Source organism: Phalacrocorax aristotelis, chromosome 2 (assembly GCF_949628215.1).
Source record: "Phalacrocorax aristotelis chromosome 2, bGulAri2.1, whole genome shotgun sequence".
In the NCBI taxonomy this organism is placed as follows: Eukaryota; Metazoa; Chordata; class Aves; order Suliformes; family Phalacrocoracidae; genus Phalacrocorax; species Phalacrocorax aristotelis.
In genome coordinates, this window is record NC_134277.1 from 39858477 (window position 1) to 39880133 (window position 21657).

Below are 21657 nucleotides of genomic sequence, written 5' to 3' on the forward strand. Positions count from 1 at the left end.
AATGCTGGTGGCATTTAGAAAAAAGGGGGATGAAAATGACATTTTTCCACATCCCTTCCAGAATCCACACTAGAGGGGCAGAGATGTACTGAAATACTGGTGAAGGACATAGCAACATATTACAGATAGCAGAAGTCACATTAGAAAATGCACTGTAAGGACAATCCAACAATGGATTTATTTCCTTTGGCTTAGCGGAGCCAGCATGCTTAAGCATAAAATAAACTTACTAGATGTGGGTCAGAGCCAAGAGGGTTTTGTGATTTTGTCTCCAGTACAAGAAGTGATTTAAAAACCTGGATATTGAGTAATGTATTTCTGAGCCCCACCTGAATGTCTCTCTAGCAGCTGGCGCAAGTTTAGAAGTACCAATATGACAATGAAGTTGTTAACACCAGGCAGACTTCTGTTTTATCTGTATAATTGGGTACGTTTGCACATATTTCTAGGGTGTTGTGTAGAACCCTGTAAGCTAACTCTTTGCAGAGCTGGCATGAAGCCACAGGGCTTATTAGCTGAGGCTCTATGCTGTGACAAAGCACCTAAACTGCTTCTGAATCTCAGCTATCTGGGGAAGCAACCTTCTGCATTTACATAGTGCTGCCCTTAAGCAAAAGCAAGTGTGGAATGACCTTAGTTTCTCTACTTTCATAACCTGATAAATTGCCCATCAAAAAAGAATAGTTTCTATATAAAGATCCCATATCCAAGTTAATACTGAACCAATGTTCCTTTAAATTGCCTCTCCTGAAAAGGACTTCCTGTACTACATGTGTAATTATTTGGTAAACTTTCACATACTTGGGGCCTGAAACTATGTCTCTGTAGGAAACAAATGGTAGGTTCTTCTTTCTCAAAGAACGGTGATGGATTGGTTCCCATCCCTTACAAACAGATAACATTTTAAAATTCAGCACTTTTCTTTCTGGAACAAAATTGGCAAGCCCATAAACATCCTTCACAATCTTTCATATTAGTACTTGCCTATGGAGGATTGATACTTCTCCAGGGTTTGATTTACTTTTTGTTAAGAGGCTCTGCTTTCATCCTGAGCCAGTGCCAACATGCTCCAAACCCTAAAGATACCAGAATAGCAGATGGTATCAGACGCCAGTGTCATTAACTGGTGTCACCTGAGCTGCCATTTAACAGCACTGTGCTGGCTGGAGCCTGGGACGTAATGAAGCTTTGCTCTTTGAGACCCTCCAGATTGACTTCAGGTTGAACTAACACCTCTAACTCAGTTCCATGTCAAACCTGAAGCACAAGTGAGGAGCCTTCCAGCAGATACAGTGGGACCCTCTGAGTAATGTTTGGGTGCACATCTTTCGAACAAATGATTCATGATCTGCTGTAAGACATCAGGCAGAGGTCACATTTACAAGGGAAAATCTCTTCTGAATGCACTTGCTAGCTTGACGCTTTTCTTTCCACATAGTGAAAGAAAGGAGGAAAAAATAAAAATTCTTCAAAAGGTAAATAACGTTATGACAAGTTATAATATTGTAATACTTAACTGGTATATTATGGCTTTCTGAATCATTGAGCCTTGCGGTATTTATGTGCACTAACAGAAAAGTACCTCACAAAAAGAAAAATGCTGAAGAACATTACCATATTACTGAATGTACCAGGGACAATATTATTTCCTGAAAGAGGTCAGTGTATATGAAAAAGTAACATCAATAAAATGTATCTGTGATGATGCTGGAGCAGTAATAGGTATGGCAACTATACTTTTTCACTATCAGCTGAGTAGCATTCTGCACTTACATTGCGAACAAAGCAGCACGACTGGCTTACAAGATGGGATATATCTTCATCTCATTAATGGAAAAACTGAACACAGGATTATTTTTCTTTTTTTGAAAGCTATGACAAGCTTGTGAAAAAGGGTGGGAACAGAAGTAAAATCTGCTTTACTGTCTGGCCATTTTACATTTAAAAATTTCAATATTTATCCTTGGAGGCATTAAAAGGCATTCCACATTAGCAGTTCTTCAGTGGCTAAGGGAGAGGGGGAGGAGAAGTAAAGCTCTTTCTAATGCACAGCCCTAAGGAGACAAAGATCACAGAATGACTCTTCTCCATTTTCATAATAAAAAACCTATTTCTAATTTCTACACATAGCACTAAGAAGTAATATTTCGGAACCATCATTCATTCCCATGGTAACATCCTGATATTACAAGCAGTTAATTATGTCATTGCTGTGTGGTACACTGTGTGGTTTATTTACGGAAGGAGATAAACATTTAATGAAAGTATCTTGGGATATATGAACAAAATAAAAACTGCTGTTTTATCCCTCTGGTCTTTTCTCATGCTCTATGCAAAGAAAATGTGGTATTAGCAGGTACCTGCTGAAACCTATACAAATACAATGCTCTCGGTAAAGAAATGTAATATCTTTATATGGCAAAGAGGAGAATTCTGCCTGAGATTTAAACTAAAAATTATTTTCTAAAAAGACATCATACAAAGATATACTTGGTATAATTGGATTTGATATAAATAGGTTAAAAATTACTAGGGGTTCAAAACAGAATAGAAGACTTCATGGTTATTTTGATCATTTCTGAGCTACTGCACATGACACCTCTGTCATGAAGTAACTGCCCCTGTTGTCATCAGGATCCCCCTTGTAAGGGAAAGAACCTGAGAAAAGACAGCCAAAAAAATCCTGAACTGTTTCACCGAAAACTGCAAAGAGAACATTCTATAACTGTTTGACATTCTGATTTATGGTGCCAATTAAATAATCCCGTGGTGAATGGTCACTGGACATGCATTTTTATAAGCTTCATTTAATATTGTTTTTTAAAAAAGTGACCTGCAAATATAATGCAGTCAATACAGGAAAAAGAATATTGGACGAATAATAAACTCTGAAAAAACCTGTTTAAAATTTCAATCTAAAAAAATGTGAGTTTTTTAAAAATTAGAACTGTAAATTTTATCAAATTTAAAAGGCAGGCTGTAGACTAAAATATGGACCTATCAATAATTCTTAAAAATGTTGCCTGACTCTTTGTTAAAGGAATTAGTTCTGGAAGGCTTCTCAAATTTTCCATATCTGTATGTTTTTATCAGTAATTTAGACAACCATTAAATGTACGATGGCTAAGTCTGCAGTTATAGTAGACGAAAACAGAGTACATTGCAGAGTTACCTGAATTATTCAGCTAAAAAGCCAAAAGACAGCAAGTGAATTTTAATATAACCAAATGGAAGGAACACATACGGAAATAAACATTTCCTGATTATTCCTACAGGATAAAATCCTCTGTTTAGAAAGCTGTGATTCACCAAATTTTAAAGGTCATAATGGATTACCACCTCAACCTATCACTGTATCAAAGAGCACTAATGTGATGCTGCATTAAAAATGTTTCAAAAGAGGAATGCCACATAAGAATAGAGAGATGACCTTCCTTTTGCTAAGTAACCACTTTGCTGAGCCCATTGCTTGTACAGCATATCCTGATCTGATTAACCCACTTCAAAAGGCATATGAAAACCCTGAAGAATTGAAAGGAAGACCACAAAAATGATTTGGTTTAAAAAACAACCCACATAAAATTAATCTTAAAGTGCCCTACCTAGAAAAGACAGTGTTGAGAGATTACTTAATCACTGCATATAGGTAAGTTAAACGAGGATTTTCAACCTCGCTATCAAGAATGCTACAAGAGCCAAAAGCTGGGTGATGAAGTCAGAAAAATTCAACCTCACAGGAAGAAGTAATATCCTTGAAATTAAATGTCCCAACAGAGTACAAGAGGAGTGATATAACTCATCCTTATCTGCTTTGTGGTCTCTGAAATGAAGCAATTTTCATGGGTAAGAAATACCTGGGGGAGAATCAGACCAGGTGCAGCAGCAGCCCTGCAGACTTTTCCCTTAACTCATAAAGCTCTGAGTTTTGTTATGCTGCCATTCCCTGAAGCCCTGAGCAGTGGATGGACACTGCAGATCATCCTCAGGGGGTGTTCCGTGATGCTATAGAGAGTCCATTTTCTTGGACAGCCTGCTGACTTCTGCTGCTCAGATCACTGAGATGAATGTGATGGACAGGCTTCAGGTCAGAAGGGATTTTGCAAAGGTCAGACTAGCAATAATCCTGGTGGTTTTTCTCTTGCTTCCCCATGGATCATCTGCTGGCTGATTTGGGTATACCTAACCTCATCAGTTTGCTACAAGTGCAGAAGCTGTGAAGGTTGGTGGTATCTCAGCCTCTCCTGGGCTCTGTTTATCGTGTGTAACTCTTAATCTCTAAAGGATTTAAATGTATTAGTGTAACCCAAATTTACAAAGTCAATAGCCCGTGATGTTGACAAGATGTGCAGGAATATTGTGAAGAAGTACAGGGAGTGGGACTTAAATGAAACTAGGCTGGAAGGCTCTGAGAGTGCTGCAGGGGTGCCATGATGTTCCCAGCGCACCCCTGCAGCCAAAGCTGTATAAGGGGTGGCTTTCCTTGTCCTGTGAGCATTACAAATGGCTCCATCATGCTCTCGGGAGACTACTGGCTCCAAATGTTCTTGTTTCTAATGTATTTGGGAGTAAGAATTTAACACCTGGATATTATCACAAACCTTTTGCTCTCATTTCATGGATCCAGTGCCAAAAAACAGACCACTTCAAGTATCTTTGGTTTCATTCTGATCTCTAGTCTAGAGCAGTTGCTGGGGAAATGATTGCACTTGAACTGATATATCTGCTAAACACTCCTAGCCTTCTTTCCTAAGGGGAAGAAACTTCAGCTTTTCTTCTTGACACAGTAATCTTTCCCCCATCATTTCAGGAGCTAATAATTTATCCCTCACACTTGCTTCTTGTCTCATCATCGCTCATGTACCTCACAGAAGTAATACAATACATCAGACTAAAGCTCTTGGGGTTAGAGGTTTACACTTGGCTTTTGAAGGCTGTGATTCCAAACTTTCAAATAACACAGTATTTATAGATTTTCCTAGGCTCATAACAGTGGCTACTAAAACACTCACATAAAAGAAAATGAAAATACATCTGATCACATCTGATCTTTTTGACCTGGCAAACTTAGGTATCATATATTTAGTTCTACCCACTGAAATACTCAACTTCAATTTATTTTACTTAGATGTTGCAGGCTATAAATAAACATTAAAATTATTGCAGTTGTGCCCTGATTTCTCAACAATAGTGCTTTTTCACTTAGCTAAATATACTAACTTTGGGAGTTCAGTTCAACAAAATTTAAAAATGCTGCTTTTATCAAAGCAGAGCTACACATATTTACACCTGAATTGACTGAAGCTTCTTGTTTACTTTCTCTGATTTGTCCTGGCAATATATAAGTAGAATTTCAGACTGGAGTCTTTGCTGGTTCTGTTCCCAGTGTATTGACATCTATCTTACTGTATTTCTCCTGGTCCGAGCAAAATATTACGAACTAGCCAGCCTATAGTAATGCATTTTTACATACTGAAGGTGATCAGCATAGATTGTGAAGATGTTACATTTAATGAAAGAATATGAACTTTATACAACTATCACTGTATGCATCAAGCATCCTTCTGGGACTGTTGAACACCAAATGGGCTTAAAAAGTGTAAGCTCACATGCTGTGAGCTTCAGCATGTCTCCTACAACACAAGAAATCTTAGGATCAGACAAAGGGCATCTGTGCCAAAATGCCTCTACTTGTTTTTTACCATCATCATTGGCTATCATACTCCTAAATTGAAAACTGTGACAGTATAAATATACATCAATTCAATCTTCCTCATGGCTTATAAAATAATATGCACTGTACTACCTAAATATTATTTTAGTTCCAACACAAACATGAAAAGAGCCTTCTCAAAGATTGGCAGGTTAATACAGGGTTCTGCACTCACCAAGATGTGTGTTCATCATCTTTGCACAATATTTGCACATGGCTTCCAAGTCGTTTAGTTGTCCTTGTAGGAATGAAATCTGGGCCTCCAATTCCTCCTCCTACAATTAAGAGATTATCAGCATTAAAACCCCCTAACTTTCTATAATACACAGTAAAAGTGTAAACTAACTCTTGACATCCTTAGAAAACTTCTAATGTTTCCTATTCCTTTATTCTTGAGAAAATTTTGGAAACAAAGAGAATCACCTTCCAACTGCACTTATTAAAAGATTTTCAAGTTCTTTTGTCATTTCATGGAAACAGGGTTTGGTTTTAATGTTTCAGTGCTTATTAATACTACTCTTTTTCCTTCTAAAGAGTCAAATATAAATCTGTCTATATTGATCCAAGAAAGGTTAACAATTTGTAGTTCTTTTAGAGATTAGCTACCTGGTTTTGCTTGTGCAAACACAGTACCACAGCAGTGGCTGAAAAAATTCACCGAACGAGAAAAATTCTCATTTCTGGCAGAGCAATTTCCACAGCGAGTCCTATGAAACCTCAGAAAAATTAATTTTGTTTTTTATTTCAAAGCATATATTTCATGAGACTTAATACCACACCTCAAGGATGCATTACTGCCTTCTATTTTGGCATATTTATTTGTATAACACATGGTGCTCTATCTGTATGAAAAACCTGCACTTCTATGCTCAGCCAACTGCACTTCCACACATCATTTTATGTAATATTTAGGTGAAAACTATTTCCATCTCACATACTACAAAGCAGTTACTTTATTATCAAGTTATGTTTAATAAATATGCATCAAGTGTAATTAAAAAAAATAATTGAAAAAAAAATATCTTGCTTTTAAGGCCTAGGAGAAGCATTATTATCTAGCTACGTGCCCTGTCTGAGTGGTGGGAACTACCTCAGCTGAGAATTTGTCTTTGAACTCCTTTCTTTGCCGGTTTACAAATGCATCCAGTCTTGTCTTTAAAGATCATACTGCAGAGAAAGTTCATCTCTCCTTTGGAAAAATGCCTTCAAACCTTAGTCACAGACAGTATTAAGCAGTTTTTTCTTTAACTATGCAGCGGAATTCAAGATATTCAGATAAAGGTAGAGTTACTTTTTAGCTTCCTGTTTTTCTTAGGAGTTTTGCGGTTCTATCATACACTTGTTTGATGAAGATTGCTGATGATCAGGGGGTGAATTACATTTCAAATGGAAAAAATCCAAAACTGATCAGCAAGAATAAAGAGAATGAATCAGTCTTGATTTAAAGATACAAGTGACCTTCCTCTCCATCAGAAACTGTGTCAGAGCCAAGCAAAGGAAACTTTGCACTAATATAGCATATATCCAAAAGCAATTGATAAATAAAAAGATAAATAAATAAATAAAAGATAAATAAATAAACAGTAGCATTTTACAAGATCTAGCAATATCATTTTTTCCCTGCACACTTTTTCCTCACACTTACAGTCTACAGACACTAAATATTTTTTCTTTGTTATTTCCTTATATTAATACACTCTCACCTTATTTTACACAACTTTACACTTTGACCACTTAAGCCTCAAAGGGATTGATTTTATGTTGCCAATTTATAGTAGCTGAACTAGTAACCTCATGCAGAGTCTGCAGTTCTGTCACAGCTTGTACGAGCGTATCTGCATTGATATTTCCATTCAAACAATGTCCCTGCAGAAGACCTTTTCCTAGTACATACAGCTAGTGACTGCAAGAAATAATCCACCATAAATTTTAAATTGCCATTGCACTGCAAATGCAGCTTTAAGACAGGGAAAGGCGACAATATTTGAGTATTTTACTCTAAAATAACATAATCAAATTCTGAAATTATTAACCAGTAATTAAACCCCTGTTTATCTCCCACAAGTGAATAAGAAAATTTAACTTCTGGTAATAAATATTTCCATGTTTCTCAGGCTAATTTTTCGTATTCATGGATGAGATCTGCTGTACATTGATCTTAAAATGCTTTTGGACAGCTCCGTCTACTTGAGCAGATTCCGAAACTAACCTTTTCAATTGTACAACAGTATCTCTTCATTTGGGAAGTGAGGCTGGTGCTGAGCAAACTACAGCCACTGTTCTTTCAGCTCGTTAGGATCCAGCATGGGGAGCAGAAACGTTCAGCAGACCCAGCACTCACAAAGGAGGGTGCTGTGGCTGGGAACTTACAGACAGTGAAAGAGGTTTCCTGCCAAGTGGCCAATATTGCACAAGGCTGAGTGAATGCACTTGGAGTTCCTGACTTCCCTGGCACCCTCAGGAAGGGCACCAAGGAGTGTTGCCAGTGGGATGTGCAAATAAGCAAGACAGTAAACTTGATGTTTGACACATGGGAGACCCAGATGTGCTGTTCGCATGAGAAGACAACACCCAAATGGTGCTGACTTGCTACAAGACATAACCCCTGCCCCTGCTCTCACCAGCAGTGCTGTGGCAACCTCTGTGCAGATGGACCCCTGAGGGTAACCTCCCTGGAGGGAGGTTTGCTCTGTTGCAGTTGCCACAGCAGCAGCAGGTGAGGAGCTGCAAGAAGAGGCAAGTGTGTTTTATTCCATCAGGGGTGACAAACAGGTGATTGACAGGATCTTTCAAGGTGTAAAAGCTTATGCAACAGACAGGGAAGGTGAAACCAAGGCAAGATGCACTGGGAAGAAGACATGCACTCCTAAGAGGGTGGAAACTGGAAGACTGTGCCTTCTGGCAGAAGGAGGGGAAAAACAAGCTCCCTCAGAGGCAGAATCCAGGTTGGACACCGTATCAGAGCACTAGCAAGAGAAAGAAAGTGATGAGTGACAGTAAGTGGTTGGTGATTCTCTTCCAGCCAGACTTAACCAGGGAGTTTTTTTGCTTGATCGGAGCCTCAATTTGTGGTGTTGCCAAAAGACTGTTTGGGGTCACCTAATGTTCTGACTTTTTTCTGTTCTTGCATACACCAATGACACGGTGATGTGAAACCATTTCAGTTCAAAAGTGACTGTGGGGCTCCTGAGCAAGGGTGAAGGGGACAGGAAGCCTTGTGGTGTTTCTCTAATCCTATGGCAAAAGCAAAAAGCCTGGATAGCAGCAGATGTATCCAGCAGACCACATATGGCTACATATTTGGTGGCATTACTGGCTTCAACTATTTTGCTTGTGGCACCCAATTTGATGAGGAAAGAAAACGTAGAGAATAGGTCTACCTAACAAAGAGAAGGAAGAACATCTTCGTGAACAGACTTTCTAATCCAGTGGGGATGACTTTGTCTGTCATAGAACAAGGACCTAGCCCAGAAATGTATGAGGAAGCAGGACATATGGACAAGGTATTCAGAAGGTCGACTTGGCTGAGTAAGGAGCTTCTTAATGAACTAAAATGGGAAAAGTACATATGGAGATGGAAAGGGTGGAAATGGAGAGCACATATATGGAAACAATGACAGGAAACAAAGGACAAGTATACAATCATTGTTTGGGCACAGGAACAAAACTAGGAAGGACAAAACCCAGCTGGAGGTAAAATTAATGGGGGACATTAAAGGGTAACAAGAAGGAATTTTATAACTATGAGGGCAGCAAAAGGAGGTTCAAAGAGAATGTAGGTATAATGCTTATTAAGGGAGATAAGACAACGATACAGAAAAGGCTGCAGCACTCAATAATATTTCCGCCTCTCGCTTTTTAGGCAAAGTCTGCTCCCAGACCTCTGCATGTACGGTTTGGGAAGGAAAGCAATGGCTAAGAGTTGGGGGGGGCAACAGTTTGGTGAAAACCTGAAGAAGCAGCATGTGTTCAAATACATGGGGTCACATGGGATACACCCACGGGTGCTGAAAGAGCTGATGATGTGACTGCAACACCACTAGCTGTCATCCATGGAAAATCACTGCTATTACAGGACATCTCTGATCACTGGAGAAAGGTTAATTTTACACCCATATTAAAGAAAAGTGAGAAGAAGGATCTAAGAAACTCTATGATAGTTGGCCTCACCTTAGTCCTTGGAAAAATCGTGAAGCATGTCCTCTTGGAAACAATTTCCAATATGTAAAGGACAAGACAGTAATCAAGAAAAGTCAACAAGGATTTACCAAGAGCAAATCATGCCTGACCAGTCTGGTTGCCCACTATGATGAAATGAGCAGCATGCAGATGAAGCGAGAGGAGTGAATGCAATATATTTTTAGTTTAGTTAGGCTTTTGACACTTATTTCCAAAGCATCATCATTTACAATATGAGAAAATATGGACTGAAGGAAAGGATTGTAGGTGGGCTGAAAATTGGTCATACCCCAAGCTCAAAACTAGAGTCAATGGCTTGATGTCCAGTTGGTGGTTGGAAACGAGCACAGTAACCGACGGACTGCTGTGAAGATACTGTTCAGTATCTTCATCAACAGCCCATATGAGAAGACAGAATGTATGCTCAGTAGATTTTCAGATGATGCAAGACCAGGAGGTATGGTTGCTGTGCTGACTGGTAGAATTTCAATTCAGAAACACCATGAGATGCTGGAAGCCCAGGCAAAAGAATTCTTTTTGAGGTTTCTGTTATAGAAACTTCAATAAGTGCAAAATTCTGCAGCTGAGGAGAAAAAAACCCCAAAGCACCAGTGCAGACAGGGAAGGAACTTCTATTTCAGGCCTGCTGAAAAGGACCTGGAGGCTACAGTGGCTGCTGAGCTGTTTATAAGCTAAAAAAGTTCTCTTATCACTAATAATGTAAACAGTGTATGGGGCTACATTAGGAGGAACGTGGTCAGCAAATACAGGAAAGTCATTACGTCCCTCTACTCAGTGCTTATGAGTCCTCACCTTGAATAATGTTTTGGTCCTGTAGTTCAAGAAGGATGTTGAGAAACTGGAGAGGGTCCAGTGCAGGGCAACTATAATGGTTACAGGTCCAGAAGGCAGGCTGAGGGAGCTAGGCTTGTTTATTTTGGTGAAGAGGAGCCTAAGGAGGATCTACTGGGAGCCTCCAACTACATGGAGCTAAAAAGATGATGCAATCAAATGCTTCCCAGCAGTGGCAGATGATATAGAAGGGACCATGGCCCAAAATTACCCCTTGGAAGGCTCAGATTGGTCATTAGGAAAATATTCTTCATTAGAAGAGCAGTGCAGCACTGGAAGAGGTTACTCACAGAAGTGGCAGAGTTTCTATTCAAAGTCACTGACCTGACCCTATGTTAGTGATTGCCCTGCTCCAAGTAGCACCTTGAGCAGAGGTCTCTTCTAATCAACATTACTAAGACTAATCTTTTCACAGTATCTTTCTAAAATTGTTCTGCAAATCTAATGTTTTGTAAAGGTAGGCAGCAACACCAGAAAGCCCCTGAGAAAAAAGGATTTTTTTTTTTCAGTTTTCTAAAGTAAAATTCTTTAGCAGTAACAGATGAAACAACTGATTTATAGCCAGCATTGTGCAGATGCTCTCGATTCTTGTCCAGGCAGTATTCACTGCGCCTTCCTCTAAGTGCCAACTTTTGTGTTTTACTGTGCTGAGAAAGTGCGTACCCTGGATACCATTTTTATTTTGTGTACAAATAGCAGTGCTGATTTGTTCTCTCTTATGCATGAACACAGACTTACAAATTCTTTGAACGGGCCAAACATAAGTCAAATGAAAAACATTATGGTCTATGCTTCCTTGAGAAACCAACATTTCAGCTGATCTGACACACACAGTACCAGAAACATGTGAATGGTGATTCAAACTTGTTCAGCCCCAGCTCTCAAAGGTTAACCAGCTGACCACAAAATAAATATCAATCATTTAAATAACTAACCAGAATAAAAAAATCAATGTCAGCTTACCAAACAACATGTCCTATAAAGCATATAAACTCAACGTTTTCTAATATTGGCAGCTGCATTATGAGGAAGAAAACCAAGTCAAGTAGCAAATCAAGTAGCAAATCAAACAAAGGAATCACTGCATCAGACATGGGAGACCAAGACGTGGAAATTTAATGATGCAATCTTGCAGAAAAACAACTTAATAATACTTTCTGAAAATTTAGTCCCAGGGTCCTTAGAAAACTTTTCCACACCTTCAACATTCCAGATGATGTAGAGCCTTACAGATAATGAGTAACATCTTGAATTGAATATGAGAATGAAAAGGAAGTAGATTATTTGTGATGCCACATTGATTTACATTTCGCTAACAATATGAAGCAGGCTAGTATTTGTGTTTGCAGTCAAAGCAAGACCCTGTTTGAGTGCCTCCATATACAAACTCCAACTATATTCCTTGCTGTGGCAAGACTGAATCTGTTAAACACCTGACTTACATTTAAGTTTCTCATATACGTCTTTCTTCTTATCCACATCCAGAACTTTGCTTACATTGTTACATTTCCCTTTTTCTTCTGCCATGAAAACGAATTCATTTATGATTAATTATTTGCCATTTCTTTTCTATTTTTTCCCCAATCTATACAGTTGTGGTGCTCTCCATTTGTCCAAAGCTCGATCTTCCCTTTTTATTACCTTTCCTTTCATCTGTCTTCTCACCTTTACAAAGACAGCTATGGAAATAAATTTTTTATATCCTTCCTTCTCTCCTGAGCTCATAATGAGATCAGCGATGCCTCTACCATACCCCGTTTTTCATCAAATTTTACTGTTTCAGAAAAACAGCTGTGACTAACTGAAAGTGGTCAGCACCTTCAAGAACAGATTTCAGAAAGTTTTACAGTTTTGACATTGAAATCCTATCCTTTTACAGCTCATCACTTTACAAGCTGCAATAAGGTTTGCAGGCATGGGTAAGGGCACTGGAATTTAGCATCCTACACAAGCCAAGGTCTGCAGAAATACAGTTTTGGAAGAAGCCATTCTTTCTCAACCTTGTTTTTATCAGTTTAAACAAGTTTTCTCCCAAATACATGACTCGTAGCTGAACACAGAAGTATAAGGGCCAGAAAACAGGGAATCAAATATATAAAATCAGAACTGTAAGATCTTTCTTTCATACTAACATTTAGTTTTCAGTCTTACTGTTCAGGAAATGAAAGAAAAATTGTATTTTTGTCTGTTTTACTCATGTAGAAACTCAAGGAAGAGTAAACTCTGTTGTCAAAGGCTTTTGACAATATACATCCAAGCACTTCATTCATGAACATTAAGAACAGCAAAACTCCATTCATCTTAAAGCTGAATCCTTCTGAATATGAATTAACTTGGCAGCACCACCAAGTGTTAAGTATAGTGGAAAAGAAACTACCTTCAAAGAGAGGAGTATTTAAAGGTATTCAATGTGTTTAAGCAATAATGCTGCAATTAAAAACTGTAGTGTTTTGACCCTGGCTGGACGCCAGGTGCCCACCAAAGCTGCTCTGTCACTCCCCTCTTGAGCTGGGCAGGGGAGAGAACATATAACGAAAGGCTCATGGGTGGAGATAAGGACAGGGAGCTCACTCAGCAATTACCGTCACGGGCAAACAAACTTGACTTGGGGAAATTAGTTTAATTTATTACCAATCAAAGTCAGAGTAGGATAATGAGAAATAAAACCCAAATCTTAAAAACCTTCCCCCTGCCCCTCCCATCTTCCCAGGCACAACTTCACTCCTGAATTCTCTACCTCCTCCCTGCAGCGGCACAGGGGGATGGGGAATGGCGATTCCGGTCAGTTCATCACACGTTGTCTCTGCCACCCCTTCCTCCTCAGCACTCTTCCTCTGCTCCAGCATGGGGTCCCTCCCATGGGAGACAGTCCTCCATGAACTTCTCCAGCATGGGTCCTTCCCACGGGCTGCAGTTCTTCACGAACCGCTCCAGCATGGGTCCCTTCCACGGGGTGCAGTCCTTCAGGAACAGACTGCTCCAGCGTGGGTCCCCCACGGGGTCACAAGTCCTGCCAGCAAACCTGCTCCAGTGTGGGCTCCTCTCTCCATGGGGCCACAGGTCCTGCCAGGAGCCTGCTCCAGCGTGAGCTCTCCGCGGGGTCACATCCTCCTTTGGGCATCCATCCTGATCCAGCATGGCATCCTCCATGGGCTGCAGGTGGATATCTGCTGCACCATTGACCTCCATGGGCTGCAGAGGCACAGCCTGCCTCGCCAAGGTCTTCACCACAGGCTGCAGGGGAATCTCTGCTCTGGTGCCCAGAGCACCTCCTCTCCCTTCTTCACGGACCTTGGTGTCTGCAGAGTTGTTCCTCTCACATATCTCACTCCTCTCTCTGGCTGCAGTTGCCCAGTTGTACTGCAGCTTTTCCCCCTTCCTAAATATATTATCACAGAGATGCCACCACTGTTGCGGATGGGCTTAGCCTTGGCCAGTGGCAGGTCCGTCCTGGAGCCAGCTGGCATTGGCTCTGTCAGACATGGGGGAAGTTTCTAGCAGCTTCTCACTGAAGCTACCCCTGTAGCCACCCTGCTACCAAAACCTTGCCATGCAAACCCAATACAAAAACATAACACAAAAGGTGTCAGAACTGTGTTGGAGTAACAGCCCAGTCTTCCTGGTGTCTTGTCTGATGCTGGTCAATGATGGGTTGGGCAAAGTGTAATGAATAAAGTATGTCATGATATAAGCATGTAACGGTACTGCTCAGAATCTCCCAGGCCACACAGATTTGCAGATCAGGGACTTCTTGAACTACACGTGGGTTGTTTTTTTTTTTTTAGCTAATAGCTTTTGGAGTTTTCCTGTATTAATTTGCCCAGTCACATTTTCAATTCTTTCAGTATTCATAGCAAGAGCACTAAGGAAACATCCTCTGAGCTCTTGGAAAATTGGCAGGGCAAATTAGAAAGTAATTCTAATGAGGTATCAAAATATTTAGAGGAAAATAATGGGAAAAATCAGATTGATACAAGGAAATCCTGAAGCCAGGGACTTGCCAAGGGACTTACCAGTACTTAAGTGCTTATTCATAAAACATACACAGAGTATACCTGTTGGATATTGGTAGCATTTTACATGTCAAACAAGATTCAGATGTGTGGCATAAATTGCTTTCTCATTTAACTTTATGCAAATTTCCCTGGAGTAAAAAGCAGTGGTTACTGTTTCCATTTTGTGAGAATTTATTTAGTTTTCATTTTTTAATCTAACAATTAAATATGAGACATAACCTTTTAATATTGAACCCCTGACAGCTGAATGTTGGTTGATACCCCCATGATTCTTTTATGATCTATGCCAGCCACAGAACAGTCTAGAGCATATGCTGACATTTAAACCAGAAACCACTGTTTTTGAACAATGAATTACATAGAGTGGAATGTAAAACAAAATTTTAATTTATTAATTTAATTTTACTTTAATTTACTAATTTAACGTACCTATTATTTAATTATATTGCTCACGGGCCTTCATCAGGACCAAGACCCTGCTCTGCTGGGTGCTGTACAAATATAAAGAAACAACCCACTTCTCTAAAGGACTTTACAGTGTAAGCCAAGAGACAACAGATGGCTGCAGACACACATATGGGGAGGACATGGAAACAGTATGGCTATATTAGTCAGTCTTATAGACATGGCTTCAGCATGTTAGCAACCAAACTGTTGTCAATGGAAAGGTGGAATTTTTAGGTTAGTTTTCATAAGGCATTTGCTTTGCAGATGTTTAGAGAAAGTTTCTTCTACGTGGAAGGAGCTATGAAAAGATTAGATGCAAGTTCACCAAGCATATCAGAGTCAGGGATGGAATATATATTGTCAGTTTTACACTGAGAATTTTGGTCCTTGTGAAATGTTTGCACAATTTGGAATTATTTCAGATATTACCCTATGAGGACACAAAGAAGTTCAGATACTACCTTCGGGTATTAATTTCTGCAGAAGCAGAAGTTATGTACCGATTTCCTGTGCCGCACAATCACCTGCCAATGTTTCTGTGTCCCTGTGCTAGCTGAAGTATCCCCATGCTTAATATATATGCCATAAATTCAAATTTATGTTTTGAATGTTATGAATTATATTCAAAAATCCAAGAAGAAATAGAAACTATATATTTCCAATACACCTTACTCATATTTTGTGTTCTTCACATCTTCACAACTGCCAGTTTTTTTATTATTTTGAATGTGCTTTCATCAATGTTAAACATTTTAAGCATCATATTTTCAGATAAATCGTACACACATGTATTTTGTTCCTTTGGACTGCATGCACAGTGAACTTCAGTCATGTTTTTGTTTTACACCATTTTAACTCAGACTGCTTCTACGTATGGTATGAGGTAACTTATGCAGGAACATCTTTCCTTTTTTCTTTTATTTAAACTCTGTTAATTTCACTGTGTAGTGCTAGTAGGCATAGTTGCTAAGAGTAGCAAATAGGACTTTATCCTTGCTGATAATTACATACTTATTTCAGTGCTTTCCTAGATCAGAACCCTTAAAGCACAAACAGGTTCTCTGACAGATTAATAAAGGAAATGGTGGTGTAGTTATCCACCTTAAAGAAGGATGAGGGGAATACAAAACTTAACAGAAGCATACTTTTCTTTTTCTCTCTTTTCTCCTCTGCCATCGTTACTTTGGTTGCTTTCCAACAAGAAATTTTGCTCTCTGGTAGTACTGTATGTCTCAAAATACATCAGGGGACATCAGAGTAAGCACAAATGAATTAGGTAAAAAGTAATCCTCGAAGCGTAGGTTCAAAATTCAATGCTGTCAATGTTAAAAATTTTGGGGCACAATGCATTCTCTTCTGCTCAAAGAAGACAATTCAGAAGAACAATTACCTATTTTAAAACCTGAAACAGAACTGCCGCTGTGTAATCTTCAGTGAACATGTGTCCCTGACAACCCTCTGAAAGGAGTGGGAGAATGGGACTGAGAAAAAAAAAAAACGAAAATAAAATGAAAGATGAAAGAGAGGTCAACAAAATAACTATTGTGACTCCTAGGAGCCAAGATAAATCAAGTTATGTACCAACACTGGAAAAAAAAAATTAATAAAAAATATTTGGTTCAGAGGGCTCTGATTGAAAACGAGTACCAAAACTATGAAAGAAATTTTATAATACAGGTAAAAATGTTGAGGATGAGACCAAGACAAATTTGCCAATAAATTAAAATGCTAGAAGGGATTCACCTGCAAAGGCACATATTTTTGGGCATTAGTACAGTCCTGACTTCTTCTGTGTGCTTTCAGTAACAACACAGAAAGGGATGGCATCGCACAATGCTTTCCCAAGATATGCACATGTAAACAGAACAAACAGATTATTAAAGGATTAAATGAATGAATAAAAATTGCAACTTTTTGTATGTAATAAAACCCCCATAAAAAGTAAAGAAACCCCAACAAAACTGGAAGGGTTGCAACTCTGATTCAGAATAGCCAATGACCCAGGAACTCTCTCTTCCAACATTTAAATTTCTAATGCTCTACAGTTAGCACTGTTCAAGAAGACCCACACTTTTTAAATGCAAGAAAGATTATGTTTTTCTTACTCTTTTTAAATCTGAGGTGGGTGAAATGTATCTATACATGTGCATTTTAATGCATTATGTATCTGTAGCTCTTCTGAAATTTAAGAAATAAGAATTTGTGGTCAGCTAGTTCTCCTCTTCCAAACTAGAATAACTCTCTGTTCCTCCTCCTTGCTCTCTAGTTCTATGAGGACAGCAAGGTAAAAAAAAATTATTTATAATCAATATTTATTAAATATCTATTAAGATTAGTGACTTGAAGGCAGAATATCTGTTTCATTGAGTTGATGTATAATTTCCTATTTATTTGATTTATTGTCTCATAAAACAAAGCTAAAAATATTTACATGGAGTGACATTTGGAAGAAAGTGAAAGACGGAGCCTCAGAGGATCTCCCTAGCCTGCTGACAGATCCATTTCATTTCAATTAAAATCCTGAAAATAGCTGAAACTCTGGCTCACAGCTTCTAAACACCAGGTCCTGCTGTTGAATTTCCATCTTAAACAGTTCAAAGTCAATTTGCCAGTGTTGCGCTGTTGGAGTCGGCTTAGTTTGCCACGTCCCACCTTGCCTGGAGACGTTAGTGGCAAAGGACCACAGGCTTGGACATTTTCCAAAGCATCTCCCACTGTCAAACCTATTACTGGAACAGCTTCCAGGTGCACCAGCCTTGCTGTTGCAGAGCTAGAAACCAGCAACTGTGCTACTGGAGCAAAAGCAGGACTTGTTTTCATCTAGCCTGGGTGTATTTTCCTCTTAAAAATACCCCACACCTATGCTCAGATAATCTCTCCTTAGCAGGAGGAGGGAGAGGGTAAACATGAATAATGGAGAAAGCTCTTGCCCAGAGAATTAAAGCAGGGATGGAAAGAAGCCTCTTTTTCAAGCAGACACAAGACAAGTCGGACTTACCTACCTGCTGCCTGCACAAGTGCACCTGCTGGCACTGCCCTATGGGACTGCCGAGAGACAGTTTAAAAACAAAAACCATGAATAGCTGGAAGATCTGTGGAATGCAAAACATTTTGCATAACTGATGTGGATGGGTAGGCACTGAACAACTGAGAAAATCGGTAGTATTTAATTTGGTAAGGGAATAGGTAAGCACAGAAAGAGCTGTAGGGTAATAGAAATTATCCCTTTGAATAGAACTGCTGATAAAAGGTTTCTCAGTGCCGCTGTTACATTGTTGACTTAATCATATTGGAATATTTCTTCATTAAAAATAAAAGTGAGATACCAATTTAGATGGTATGACTGTAAGTATTTTGGAAATAGCTATAAAGAAACACATACATGCATGAGAATCCCATTTCCTCCACTACATTTCAGTACCACATCTGATGGGCTTTCTGCTTATCTGGTACACACATTGCTGGCTGTTAAGACTGCATAAGCCCTCTACAGCAAATGTAACGGAAATGTGAGCAGAGGAAAAAGCCCCACTGTTTTATAATTTTAGAGCTCTCTAAAACAATGCAGTAAGTAGTCTTGAATGCATATGGATATGGAAAGATTAACATACAGATATTCTGCAATGAATAGAGTTCAGGCACCATGCTTCAATATTATATTACTAAAGTATTTGGCTGAATGTTACTGAAATGCTTGATTAGGTGTCTTGTATTTATATAATTATGCTTCTTAATTTTTCTGCCTGAATAAGAATTTTAATATACACACAGTTCAACATACACACAGCCCTTCATGCAGGACTCTCAAAGTATACCCTTTGTTAAATTCATACTCAGTTAAATTTTTTTTTAAGCACCAGTTGCAAAAAAGTTTCACTAAACTCTTCTCTGTTCAGGCTGGATATATTTGACCTTTGATTTGATTCCTAGCATGACTGAGGATGCAGACCAGAGCAGGATCTTATTATTTAGGGTTTTTAGAATCTCTGATTACATTGTTCAGAATTTAAGGAGGGTAAAACTTAAGTATAGTGATTATGCAGGGACTGTAAATATACACCATTTATACTACATTGTTAAAAGAACAGAAACACAAGTTTTATTGTTTTTATAGGGAATGATTTGATTTAACCAAACACAGACAAAAATAAGAATCAAGCTATTAAACGCATACCTACAATTTATTTCAGTGGGAAAAAAAAATCTCCCAAACACAGAAACCCTTTCCGCTCAAAAAACCCCCAAACTAAGACAATAGCCTGATTTAGAGAGATGTTTCTCATCCATGTCCATGTTTTTGTTCAGAGTTCAGTACAGGTCTCTCAGCTCTTCACCGAAATGGACAGTAATTTTGCGGTGTTATCTTAAGAGAGCAGGATGAAGGGATGAGATCCCCACTGAAAAGGAAAAAAGGGCAACTCAGATCACCAACCTAGATCCTCAGATCTATTTTCCTTTGCCACTGTTATGCTGAAACATCAATGTCATGATTAATGTATGGCAAGAGGATGCACAGAGCAAGTGCTGTACCTGTTGCTGGTAACAGGATTGCTGTGGAGCGAAGGATCACAATTCTTGGCTCCTAAGTCACTTTGATCCTTTTGTAAACATTGCTGATAGTCTCATTCATTAATGATTTTGGTATTTTTTTAATTTCCCCTTTTTTATTCTCCCAGTTTTAAAGGGCTGTCAACAATTTTTAAAAGTTCTTACTGCCTTCTTTCAAATTATATCATTCTAATCTGCTTCAGTGCAGAAGTTACTGGCAAGTATAATTCACCTGCATGTATCTGAATCTCTTGTACCGGAGAAAGACAACAGTTTACACCGACATTTTCAAAATCTTCCAAATGGCCCCACAGACCTGTTCTGTATACATGTTTATTGCTCATAATATGACAGAAAAAGCACTGCAGAGCCACTTGGGTTTTTCTTAATCTTTTTTTCTAAGCAATTAACTTCCTGTTTTTATCACAGTAGTTTCTTTTCCCTGAGATGAATGTCTCCAAAAAAGACAAGGAGCATTAGGATTCAAAACTGCCACTCATACATACAGCTGTTGTTTTACTAAATTATATGAAACTTCCAAGTATTTCTAATAAAAACCTCTAAAAGGCAGCTTATTTTTCCTTCTACTGTTTTCAGCTCTTCCATGTGAATTACAGCATGTTGTGGGAGTTTGAGGAAGGCAACGGAGAAAAGAATCACATCTCCAAAATATCTCAGAGGTTTTTCTACAAACTCTATTCACATGACCTGGCAGCATCTCAGATTTAATATTCTTTTCATCTATCCCTAAAATTAGATAAGCACTGAAGTACTAAATAACTTGCATTTTTCAGGTGTCTGAATTGGCCTATCACATCAGCATAAGAAAGACGAATACCCTGCAGTATTAACTTCGGTTAAACATTAACACACTGAAGTTCCTTAAACTTAACGGCACTGAGAACAACCATAATGTCTTTAGCTTTAGGCCTAACAAATCCAACATACTGATTAGGAAATTGGCTCTTGTACACAGACACTAACTTATTCTGGGCACATTTTACAATGCTTACTTAAAAAAGGACATTTCATCATAGCATTTGTATCTCCAAATAAATATTCGGCATTGGTAAGTATGGACTGACAAATATTTTGCTTAAAATCTTTTAAAGAGATTTAACAAATAATAGTCAGGGAAAAGCTACATGGAATAAAAGAAGCCTCCAAGATGTGCACCATGCACAAAAGGCATGCTGTTCTTCAAAGGAATTTTTGCATGCATGATTTTCTTTTTGTGGTTGTCTAGTATTTACTTTATTATCTCTCTGATTTTTATACTACTTCTACTTGAGCAAGACTGTCAAGCTTGTATGCTTAAAATCAGATTCCTAAATCAGTCTAGCAGATGCCATTTTAATTGAAAATAATGGCATGCATTAATTTTCTAACCTGTAGGGGTACTCATAACTAACTTCAAATCAGTCAGGCTAGCTATGTAAATCATAGACAGCAACAGTTGTTTCTACCTGCTTGTGGGGACAACAGCATATGTTGTCAAATTTGATTTAATTAAAAAGTCTGTGCAATCAAAACCAGCATGATGCATGACACGTTTGTTCAGGATTTTTTTGTGAAGAAATGAGGATTCTGACTGACCATGTTTCTAAATTATTTTAGTAAAGAAAATAAACTGCTCCAAATTTTCCTTAGAAATGTTTCCTTCTTGGGAGTTTTTAACTAACATATTTTCCAAATGGACAATTTGACTTTTCTTAACTTGAAACCTTTTATGTAGAAATTTACTCATTAAAATATAAAGCTGCTCAAAAGAATAACTTTCTTTTCAGTCAAAATCATCTTTGTCCTGCATTTTTTTTTTTAAATGAAAGCTTTAAAAATGTTTATATCGTTTGACTCAAAGTTCCCTCTCTGGCACATCTCTATGGCCGAAAGCAATTTACAGAA

The 21657-nt window shown here is 38.5% G+C and overlaps 1 protein-coding gene across 6 annotated transcripts in view; it reads right to left on the reverse strand.

Annotated features, from left to right (window-relative positions):
• The window catches only part of TBC1D5 (TBC1 domain family member 5), a 321595-nt gene that overhangs the window by 21618 nt on the left and 278320 nt on the right, over positions 1 to 21657 (reverse strand). For all 6 annotated transcript variants that reach the window (XM_075083197.1, XM_075083195.1, XM_075083192.1 and 3 more), the window contains one exon: positions 5886 to 5985. In XM_075083197.1, the coding sequence (XP_074939298.1) occupies positions 5886 to 5985 (100 nt within the window). The remainder of the gene's footprint in view (positions 1 to 5885; positions 5986 to 21657) is intronic.